General features: G+C 46.3%; 1 protein-coding gene across 3 annotated transcripts in view; it reads left to right on the top strand.

The window, feature by feature from the left end:
• The first annotated feature begins 383 nt into the window (after positions 1 to 383).
• CECR2 (CECR2 histone acetyl-lysine reader) overlaps positions 384 to 11,511 on the top strand; it is a 139,573-nt gene continuing 128,445 nt past the window's right edge. Inside the window, exons 1-2 of one of the 3 annotated variants that reach the window (XM_073320023.1) lie at positions 706 to 782; positions 2,816 to 2,963. In XM_073320023.1, the coding sequence (XP_073176124.1) occupies positions 2,916 to 2,963 (48 nt within the window). In that variant the 5' untranslated portion in view covers positions 706 to 782; positions 2,816 to 2,915. Of the gene's footprint in view, positions 783 to 875; positions 1,661 to 2,815; positions 2,964 to 11,511 lie in introns of those variants that run through there. The other 2 variants (XM_073320033.1, XM_073320013.1) reach the window with 2 other exon arrangements.

Here is an 11,511-nt window from a genome sequence, read left to right as displayed (position 1 = left end):
CTTGTTGTGATGAGAGCCTGGCCCCGCCCCCTCCTCGTGCGCGGCCCCGCCGGCCCTTTCGCTCCCCAAGCCCCGCCCCTCCCTGCCTTCTAACTCGCCCGCCCCCAGCTTGGCCCCGCCTCCTCTCCCGGAGGGCCCCTCCCCTCCATTGTCCACTCCCCAGACCGCGCCCCTCCGGCCCCGCTATCTCCCAGTCCCCGGCCTCGCCCCACTCAGGCCCCGCCCCTTCCCCCCCAGCTGGCCCCACCCTCTCCCTCTAAGCACCACCCCCCCATTCCATAGGCCCCGCCCCTCCCTCCCCCCTCTGCTCCCCCCCGCGTAGCCCCCTCCCCTCCCCCCGGCCCCATCTGTTTCCCCGGCGGTGCGATGGTTACATTGTATGGAGAGGGCAGCAGCGGCGGCGGCGCGAGGAGGAGGAGGAGGAGGAGGAGGATGGGTCCGCGCGGCGGCCGCCAGCAGCAGCAGCACCCCCCCGTGCAGCAGGGGCAGCAGCGCCACCGCCGGCCCTAGAGACCCCCGAGCCGAGGCGCCAGCCCGGAGCCCCATGCGCAGGCGAGGGGGCAGCGCGGGGCCGCCGCTGGTGCTGGGGGGCTGCTGCTGCTGAGCGGAGCGCGGAGACGAAGCGGGAGATGTGCCCGGAGGAGGACGGAGGCTGCGGCGTGGTGGGGACCGGGGGGCCGGAGGGGCTGGGCGAGCTCCGCTCCTGGTGGGAAGTCCCGGCCATCGCGCACTTCTGCTCCCTCTTCCGCACCGCCTTCCGCCTGCCCGACTTCGAGATAGAGGTGAGCCGCGGAGGGGAGCGGGGACCCGGCGGGACCGCACCTCCGCCCCCCCGGGCTGCCCCGGGGTAGGAACTCTGCCCGCGCCGCAGCCCCATGTTCCCGGGCAGCTGCTCTGCCTGCCCCGCCTGGTCTCGGGGCGGAGAGGGAGCCGCTGCCCGAGGTCCTGGGGGGCTGGGCGGGGAGCTCCCTCGCGGTCTCTCGCTGGCTGCTCTCGGGCTGGGGGGGTTGTTTGGGGTGCGGCCCCTCTGCCTTGGGGAAAGCCGCCCCCTCCCCCCAGTCCCCGCAGCCCGGGCTTGGTCCCTGCTCCGTGCCAGGGGGTTGAAGCCGGATCCTTGCTGGGCATCCCGTGCACAGGGGGAAATTTCTTTGGCGGAGACTTTGCCGCAGGAGGGTCTGGCTGGAGCCGGTCCCCGCAGCCCCGGGAGACCGGCGATGCCAAGCCTCGAGCCGGATCTGAACTGCCCCCAAGCCCCGGGCACGGGCCGGATCCCGCTTCGCTTCGGCCAGTTCTAGACCGACCCCGAGCCGCGTCTGCTCCCGAGCCGCCCAACCAGCCCCACGCGACAAACTTCGGGGCGGACTAGAGCCGGGAGCTGCCTGGGTGCTCACCTCCCCCAGGGGCTGCTGACTGATGCCAGGCATGTGGCTGCCTGATCTCCATGAGCACCGACCCCTGCGGAGGGAGGCTGCTTCCCCTCCCCACACAGTCTAAGGCGAAAGATCCGGACTGGACCCTCCTAATCTCCCTTCCCCCCCGCTGTGAGAGAGGCTGGTGTCCCCTCGGACGGCTGGCTTGGAGTTTGTTGTTGTGCCACCATTATGCCTGCAGGGACCTGGGAGGGGAGGGGGGCTTGGCTTCTCCCCGGCTGTGCGTGGAGGTACCACTGCCCCAAGGCTTTGTGACAATTGAACTCAAGCCAGAAGGGTCTGCGCTACCGAGGCTGGTTGTGTGTTAGCTGTTCCCGTCTCACGCTGCCCCTACGGGCTTAGCTTGTTGTGGGGAGAGGTGTTGTTTTGGAGGGTGTCATGTTGAGACAACTCCAAATGTCGGTAAATCACCTTAAGGGTTTGAAACAAGTAATGGTGATGATGATTTTTGTCCATCAGAGCGTCTGAGTATAGCACTGCAAACTATCGAGTCAGTTGCTACAGTTTTAGTTACAGAAAGAAAAAAAAATCATTCTCTGTTATAGAAGCCATTTGCTTCTCTGTTTTCCTTATCCCCCATTCTTAATGTTTTCTAGTAACGTTTTTTGGCTAGCTCTTTACCATTATCTTCATGGCTATTCTTACTTTTGTTTAAAAATTAAGTTTTAAGTTATTTTGATGTAATCTTTAAATTGTTTGTTTGTTTTTGTCCAATGCCCACAAACGTTTGAAGTGCAGTACAATTTGCTTCCTTAATATTCTAAACTATAGATTGTGTGAATTTGTGTATGTTTCAGAATTCATGAAATGTGGAGAATAAGGAGATCAAAAGAAAGGAGGAACGAAGGGTGTACCCCAATAGATCTTCCAGGGCCTCTAGCTCTGACTCCCAAGATCATAAGCTCCTTAGACCAATGTGATTAAACCTGGGGTTTCCCATCTGTTTGTAACAGATGTAACAACTTTGGTGTTTCTCTGATGCTTTTTCAAACTTTAAAGTGTGCATCAAAAGCAGAGGTTTTGCCAAGTAGCAAAGATGATTTCTGAGGGTTTTGTGGGAAGGATGCATGAGTAAAATATAGAGTAGATGGCTGGGGGAAGGTGGAGCTGCTTGGTGAAAAAGTGCAATGGTGCAATATGGTAGTGAAGAGAAATACTGAAGTGAATGGAAAGGGCATATTAAAGAAATCAAGAGAAAGTACTTGCGATCTCATAAGAAACCAGGATATTTAGGGTCAGCAACTACCCTCAAATACTGATATATCAAATAACAGATTATCATAGCACTGGGATTTTATCATCTGGTTTACTATTATAAAATATAGTGTTAGAGTTGGAAACTTGCACAGTGCTTTGCAGAATATAAAATGTGTTCCCTTCCCCAGTCACTGCCCAAAATGGTGGCTGTGATAGGAGGAGCTTGTCCTGCAGTGACCTGCACTGACTAGTGTCACCCTTGGCTGTAGACACACAAGAAGACCATGGATGGGGTTGGAGTTAGGCAGCAATGAGCATAAATTGAATACAGTACAGGTAGGTATGTTTTGTTGAAATGTGGTTGCACAAGAAAGTATGCTTTATTAATTTTAAGTTGTATTTGGCCTCTTCTGCTAAACTGGTAGGAGTCTTCCTGCATGGACAGTTTTTTCTTTTGGTGGGTGGGTACGTGGGTGGGTGGGTGGGATCGTAGTGGGAAATGTTGGATGTTTTAACTTAATGGTGGATGATCCTGTTTTCATGATTTGAAAAGCTGAGAAATCTTGTTCAGGGTAGATGGATGCATTGGGGAACATTTATGTTAATTGTGCAACTTTCAAATAATTTCTGGAGTGAGCTGAATGGAGTGCCACAAGCACTTGTCTCTCTGCAGTGCACTATTTTCTAAATTGAAATATATTTTCAGGTATATACATGTGGTTGTGGGCAGTGTCTTGTAAATATTTTGTATTTTGGGTGGTAAATGCTGCAAAGTTTGGCACAGTAAGAAATATTTTCTGTTTGCTTCTAAATACTATCTTGGCAGCATATTGGCAGTAAACTGAGAGAACAGTACAGTGGTGAGCTTTTTTTTAAGACCCTAATTGCCCCATGAATGTGAATTCCAAAGGCCCCTTTCCAGAGATGCTTAAGGTTCAACAGGATGTGTGAATTCTTAAAGGGCAAAACTCCTTGAGCAGGATGTGAATTTCTGAAGAGGGGGAATCCCTTATGCAGTGTGAAATCTTGAAAGAGGAGAAGGTCTCTCAGTGATGCAACTCCTTTGGAAAGGGAACTCCCCTCCCCCTCCATTGATGCAAAACACTAAAGGGGTGGGGTGGGGAGGCTCTTTGGCCCAGCCTTGTGAAGTCTTCCAAGGAACCTAAATTTGCAATGACAAAAAGGCCAACTCACTAGCATTTCAGCTTAGCGGGCAATTAGCATCTGACTTGCTTTACCTGTAAAGTGAATTTGAGCTCCACATCAGTTCCTAGAGCTTGCTTAGGGTGGGGAAGCAGACATCACCTGGAAATAAATTGGGAAGGAATATCTTATGTCTTCATTAAAATGCTGCAGCGGTCAGACTGCAGCTGCCACACTGTAGCGTTTCAGTGTAAACACTCACTACAGGAACAGGAGGGGTTCTCCGGTCATTGTAATTAATGCACTTCCACAAGAGGCAGTAAAACTGTCTACACTGGGGGTTAGGCCGGCTTAACAACATCTCTCAGGAGTGTGCTTGTTTCTAACCTTAGAAATATTATGCATATCCAGTCTGTTTTTCCCTCAGTTTTGCTGAAGGACATTATGGGGTGTGGAGGAGTGTCTCTGAGATGTATATTTTGGTCTTACACTTTAATTGAAGGGGCACTAGTGTGCACTTTTCCACAAAGAGATCCTTTCTTTCAAATGGCCATAGGACACTAATGTTTATAAACAGGTGTTATCAAAAAATAAACAAGCAAACAGAATCTGAAACTAAGTGTTAGTCCACACTTAAAGTTTTATTGGCCTGCCTATGTCAGTGATGGGTATATTTTTTTGTTGACATGATCATGTCAGTGAAAGGCTGTGTGCAGATGCAGTTAAATGCAATATAAAGTTCTTTACATCAATATAGCTTAATTTGGTTCCCCAACCAGTATAAATTATACTGGTATAAACATCTTTATAACTGTCTACACTAAAGGGAGATTTGCAGCTTAAAGTTTTGCAGCTTTAACTATGGTGGCATAGTTAAAATGTAGACAAGTCCTAATTCTGTTTTTTGTTTTTGTTTTTTTTAAATCCCTTCCTTTCTTAATTGCTGGCTTTCAGTCTCTTGCAGTGTTAGATTTCACTAGCTCTCCAGTCACCATAGATTTCAGAGTAACAGCCATGTTAGTCTGTATTCGCAAAAAGAAAAGGAGTACTTATGGCACCTTAGAGACTAACCAATTTATTTGAGCATAAGCTTTCGTGAGCTACGTGCATCCGATGAAGTGAGCTGTAGCTCACGAAAGCTTATGCTCAAATAAATTGGTTAGTCTCTAAGGTGCCACAAGTACTCCTTTTCTTTTAGTCACCATAGAGTTTCTTGAGTAGACAAAATCTGAATTTCTAACATTAAATTTTTTTTTCTGACTGTTTTTTTTAATGTCTATTCATCATAATAAAAAGTAAAATCAGACATAGGCAATTTTTCCTCTTTAATTGGAGTACAGGGAAGGCTGGGAGGAAGGTAGCCTTATTGTGTAGATTGCTTGATAATTCTTGGAAAGTTCTCTGTGATTTTGGTACAGTGATACATCTGAGCTCTTTTGTTTTTCTTTTTAAATGCAAACCTCTTGCCCTGTACTTACTGAATTGAAAAAAAGTGAAGCTTCCAGATGTGGGCTGCCATCAGCAGCTGTACGTGTCAGAAACCTGGGAAGCAGATGTTTTGTTTTCTTTTTCCTGGACCATTGCGTGGTGAGAGGCTGGAGAAGGGGAGTGGGTTTATGAAGCTGGTTGGCTCAGATAAAGAAGTGCATCCATCAGGCCAGGCTCTGGGTATTGTTATGGGAAGGGCGGTGTTGAACACCAAGCCCCCATGCTGGCTTCAGCAGATGCAGTTGCCTGACAAGGCACAGGGCTCCTCTTTTCAAATCTACACGGCATCACACAGCAGTGGACTCAGGAGGGGTTCAGCTACAACCAGGTCAAAAGTTCAGTGGGGCATGAGCGAGTGCATGTGTGTGCATTGGGACATGTTTGGGTTCATGCAGAATTTTGCTCATGCTTTTGTAAAATTAGGATACTACATACTGTTTTTGAGGAACAGCTGTTATGTACAAACTTGTATTCCCCTTTAAATATCAAATTATTTTGTTTTCTTGCTGCTGTTAACATTGGCAGCACATTGAGAACTTGCCCTCTTCCCCTCAAATACTAGTTTGGAGAGAGGGCTGACCACAAACCCCTAGTGCAGAGGTTCTCAACTTTCTTCCTAGGCTTTGTGTTGACATGCAGAAAAGGTGCTTTCTGCAATCATATTCGCTAACATGAATGAATAAAGCAACTCTTTCTTCACTGTCGAGACATAGCCATAGTGCAGTCCACATCCCGATACAGGTTTCAGAGTAGCAGCTGTGTTAGTCTGTATTCGCAAAAAGAAAAGGAGTACTTGTGGCACCTTAGAGACTAACCAATTTATTTGAGCATAAGCTTTCGTGAGCTACAGCTCACTTCATTGGATGCATCCGATGAAGTGAGCTGTAGCTCACGAAAGCTTATGCTCAAATAAATTGGTTAGTCTCTAAGGTGCCACAAGTACTCCTTTTCTTATCCCGATACAGTGTGTCTCTTGGACATTTACCCCTTCTATTTGTAATTGCATATAGAAATATCCCTATGACAGCTACAGCAATTGTTTATGAATAAGATAAGACTTGTGTTTAACATTTTCAGCTGTATTTTCATGTAGTTGAGAAACTGGAAATTAGCCAGAATCATGCCACCAATCAGCTGTTTTGGTTCCTTTAGCAAGTGCATGGAGGCCATGAACTACAATTTAAGAATCTCTGCATTGATGGATCAAAAGGGGGTGACTTTCAAGTATGTGCTTCAAAGTAATCAAAACATTGTTAACTTAGTTGATTTGCAAAAGGGGAAAGCCACATTGCATATGGGAAATATAAATCTTTTCCTGTGGGTTTTAAAGTTGCCTTTGGGCAAATTGCCTCTGATAACTTCACTATTGCTTTAAGATGCTTTTCTCCTCCTGCCTCCCAATGTAGTTCACACACTGACTGTATTATTACCTACTTCTCTCCCTCCCTCTGTAAGAAAATGCACCGCTGTTCTAACAGACTATTTTTACCTTCTCTATCTAAACACTTATCTGTTCAGTTTTCTGACCCGTTGCTCTTTATCTATTTCATGCTACTCCCATTTCCTCCCATGTGTTTAAAACTACACCAAGATAGAATCATAGAAGGTTAGGGTTGGAAGGGACCTCAGGAGGTCATCTAGTCCAACCCCCTGCTTGAAGCAGGACCAATCCCCAATTTTTGCCCCATATGCCTCAATGGCCCCCTCAAGGATTGAACTCACAACCCCAGGCTTAGTAAGCCAAAGCTCAAACCACTGAGCTATTTATCACTTGTTAAAAATATATCTTTTTTTCCTAGTTAAGACAAAGCATCAGAGTCAGAATTTTGTGACCTCCATTGGCCTATCAAAGCACTACTTCTAAATTCACTTTTGTGGACAGGTCAACATTAAAATGATAGTTGCCCACATCAGGACTCATTACCATGCCTTTAGGGTTCTCCTCATTTTCTGTAACCAGGGTCCTTTGTGATCCATGATGTTACAGCCATAGAATTTACTGTGGTATCTTTCTTGCCCCAGAATAGTGCTTTGGAACCTAAGGTTACATTTAAAATAGATAACTGATAGCCGTATGCCAAGGTTGTCGAGAATATCTTTAAAAAAAGAACAGAATATTAAACCGGTGCAGAGTTTATTGTCCTGACTCTGCCATCAGTATTAAATGATATCATGAAATGTTTGAATGGCTGCATTCATCTTTTTGGATTGTTTACTCTGAAACCTAAAGACAGCACTTTTAAATATCAACAGTTCACTGTGTAACATTTTAGCAGCATTTGTCTCATCTCAACGGCCTCTCATGTTTTCTTGGGTATCAAAATCTCCAACTTTTCAGAACTTCTAGCGTCCCTTGCTATCAACTTCTGGGATGTAGTTGAGTTGATACAAAAAGTTAAGGTACATGGAAATTAAGCATCCTAAAAATTTCCTTCCTGCTGAAACAAAGTATCACCGAAACTTGTGGTCTTGCTGTCGTTTAGGTCCAGCTTGCTGTGAGTGTTTGGGAGTCTGGGGGACTTTCTTTGTAGCCAGCAACATTTTCTTTTAATAACTTTTCCAGTGCTTTAACTGTTATGTATTGAGATAATTATGTAAACGATACACTCCAATATTATATTGTTAAAACCTCACCCCTCTGCTGCTATTCCTTTGGGTCACCACCCCATTGTTATTTATTATTTGTATTACAGTAGCATCTAGAAAACATATTGAGGTCCTGTTGTGCTAGACATTGGGCAGAGGGGAAGATGGTCCCTGCCTGGAAGAGCTTACAGCTTAAGGCAAATGCAACAAGTAGGTGTAACAATCACTCAGTACAAACTGGGCAGAAAACAGTAATAAGGGTGTACATATACAAAGACCAGCTATGTTTATAGCTAAATATGGTTGAGTTGGTTAAATATTTTAAACTAGATGTAAATAAATAGGAAGTTTACTAGCCATTTGCCTGTCCATTATCAGTTAGTATTTTTCTATAGGCATCCTAGGTTGAACAGGACCTTGACGTCTTTTGAAAGTAGACTGAATGGTAGCTTTACAGACTAGTTCAGGGAGATTGTTCCATGCGTGAGGGACATGGAGGTGCATCCGGGAGAAGCAAACAATTGCTGATAGAGGCTAGCATTGTTGGTTGTGGAGAGGAGGTGGTGTGCAGTGGGCTAAGATACAGAACGAATATGTAGGGTGTGAATAAGCTGTGAAGCGCCTCAAAGATAAGGTCTAGCCAAAGCGTCTAATTTATTCTGTGGAGAAATCCATAATCTGTGTTTAATTATGATCTTTGGGCTGGCATATATAACATTGGGACTACATGCTGCTGTTGTTCCGCAGTAGAACTCTCGCTGACATCCGTGGTTTGCACAAACATCAAGGGGGGAATATGATGTTTTTGTAGGAGCTAGGCTTTTAGTTATCAATCATTTATCCAGCACGTGATTTTCACTATAACTTAGTGGGGAAACTATGCTTTAGGGCTGGAGCAATTTCTGCTGTCTGTTTCTCTTCCTCTCTCTTTGTGTCTTTTCTCTTTATATTTCCTCTCCTGCACCAGTTCCCACCTTCTTGGACTTCACTTCCACAACCTGCTTTTTTCTGTTTGCTAAATGGTCAGAAGCGAAATAATTAACACTTAAAATGGCAGTGTGACACGTCCTGGGGGTATCAAGGGTTGTGAGGCTCCTCACTGTCACCTGCCCTTCCTGTGAGGAAGCCTTATTTGTCTCTGCCATGGGTCAGCTCCCCAGCACCACTGGCCATGGCCAACACAAGCACTCCCCACCAGGTCTTGCAGGCCCTACTGTCACTCTACAGATTAGCGACTGGCCCACCCCAACCTTTGAGCCCTCTGAGCTTCTCCCTGGAGTGTTCAACCCTTGGTCCACTGGACTCTCACAGTATTCACAGATTCACTGTTTCTGAAGAAACAATGCACCCCAGCTTACCAGGTCTACCTCAGATCACCACTGTGCTTAACACACAGCCATTGTGTTTGATTTCACTATAAACATATCTAAGTTTATTTAGAGCTTCAAGGAGTAAGTAGCAAGTTGAAATATTGGAAACAAGTGGTTACATATAAAATAAAATGATAAAACACATTCTAAAGCCTAGACTTAACTTACAAGATACTCTCATGTCTTATAGAGTATTGCTCACCCAAAATCCTTGCAGCGCTTTACAGCAAGGGTGGCTGTGACCCCCCCTTTCATGATCAAGCATGCTGTCCATTTGCCTCCTGGGGGAAGGATTCCATGTGTTTCTTCACACTCCAAGATACACGAGAACAATCCTTTATCTTTTTTCCTAAACAGGGCACCCCCTACCTGTTTGTTTCATCCCGTACATTTCCTTTCTTGTAGGTTTCGGGACATGGGAGTTCATTTCTCAGTTATCGTTTCGAATTGTCTGCAGACTGGAACAGATTTGGTTCACATTTTCACAGCCGTGGGAGCTAGAAACTTTTTTTAAACAAATGCTTGAATTCTGCATAATCTCAATATACCATGCCAGTCATAAAAATACATCAAGCAGCCTAGGTGTTTGACACCTCTGGACTAAGACCTTGTTTTTTGATGCACTGGAAAAGAGAGGAACTTGAAGAAGGAAAGGGTGGGGGTGACGCATTATCAGAACAACAGGCCAGGAAGATTATTTTAGCATCAGTGTTTTGAATGGACCCCAGGTGTATGACAGAAAGACTAGAGAAAGAAGGTTGCAGTGGTCAAGATGGGAGATTATGAGGGCCTCAACAAGAACTTTAGTGGTGTGGACAGATCTTATAAATATTATGGAAAACGATATAGTAAGAAATGGATGCAATCTGGATGTACAGGTCTAGAGAGAGGGAGGTGTCAGATGATGCCCAGGTCATGGATATGAGTGACAGGAAGGAGGATGTTCTCAGCAGTGACTAAGATAGGGAGAGTGAAGGGGTTTTGGGAGGGAAAACGAGGAGTTCCATTTTGATCAAGTGACAGTTAAATTGATGGCAAGACATCCAGGAGGAAATGTCACAGAGGGAACTGGAATTTCAGGATCAGATTGAGGGATACAGGTCAGGAGTTGAGGTAGAATTATGAGATGGTAGCTGAAGCTCTGTATACCAAGGTCGCCTAGGCTGTGGGTATCCTAGGGAATTTCAGAAGGAACATTATGATCGGTGGTAACCCTAGTGTAGACAAGGCTTCTGATACAGCTTGAGCTGTATTCCTGGGGCTCCCACAGGTGCACTGGTACAGCTATACTAGTGTTAGTCATGGCAGGAATTTTTTTCTAAAATTCTTAAGTGTAGAAAAGGCCCTACAGAGAGAGGGTGCTGGAGGAGTTGTGGAGCCATATGGGATGTTCTCAAAAGATGGAGAGAAGAGGAAGAGGAGACACTGAAGGAACGCTCAGAGGTAGTAGAACCAGAAGAGCACAGACCCAGGAAAGCCAACGGGAGGGCATGATTTCAGGAATGGTGAGGTGTAAAATTAAGAGGTTGAGAAAGATGAAGATGGAGATTTGAACTATCTTGTTTGGTTACCCTTTTACCCTTCTAATCCCATCTTACTCCTGTCATAGTTCCTTCTTTTTACTGTCCAGGACACTCAATAGAATTTGCTATGGCTCCTCTTAATCTGCAAATCAGGGTTGCTGTAAATCTGGGGACAAGAGACTGAGGCCTGGTCTACATTACAGCCGTGCTCCTGCCAATCTAAGCGCCCTAATACACCAACATAGTAACTCCACTTCCACAAGAGGCGTAGGGCTTATGTTAGTGTAGTTAGGGCAATGCAGTATCCCTGTAGACACTGTGTTACTTACATGGCTGTTGGTTGTGGGAGCTGTGAAATTGACAAAACAGACTGGTAGGCTCCCTAACATAAACTCCATGGGGCTCAGAGCTCAGCCTGTCACCCTGAGGCATGTGGGGGGCTCCAGCTAGAGCCCAGCTGCCCCCCCTGTGCTCCTGACTCCCCGCAGGCAGAGGGGAACCTGGGTGACATCTCAGCTTGGAGTGGGGAGCCTGGGTGGCTGCTGGGCTCCCAGTGGGGAGCTCCACCCGTAGCTGAGAGCCTGGGCTCTCAGCCCCCATACTGCGCCTCTTAAGTCAGATGTGGAAGTGCTCCTAGTGAGGACGTGTGCCACTGACATAAAGAGGGTAGTGTGGACATGAAAAACCGCAATAATTACTGTGGTGGCTGTATGTCGACTTAACTTATGTAGACGTAAGTTTTTAGTGTAGACATGCCCTGAGCATGGCTTTAAG

Source organism: Lepidochelys kempii, chromosome 1 (genome assembly GCF_965140265.1).
Source record: "Lepidochelys kempii isolate rLepKem1 chromosome 1, rLepKem1.hap2, whole genome shotgun sequence".
Classification (NCBI taxonomy): domain Eukaryota; kingdom Metazoa; phylum Chordata; order Testudines; family Cheloniidae; genus Lepidochelys; species Lepidochelys kempii.
Note: the sequence above shows the minus strand (reverse complement) of the source record. Positions and strands in the feature narration are given on the sequence as shown.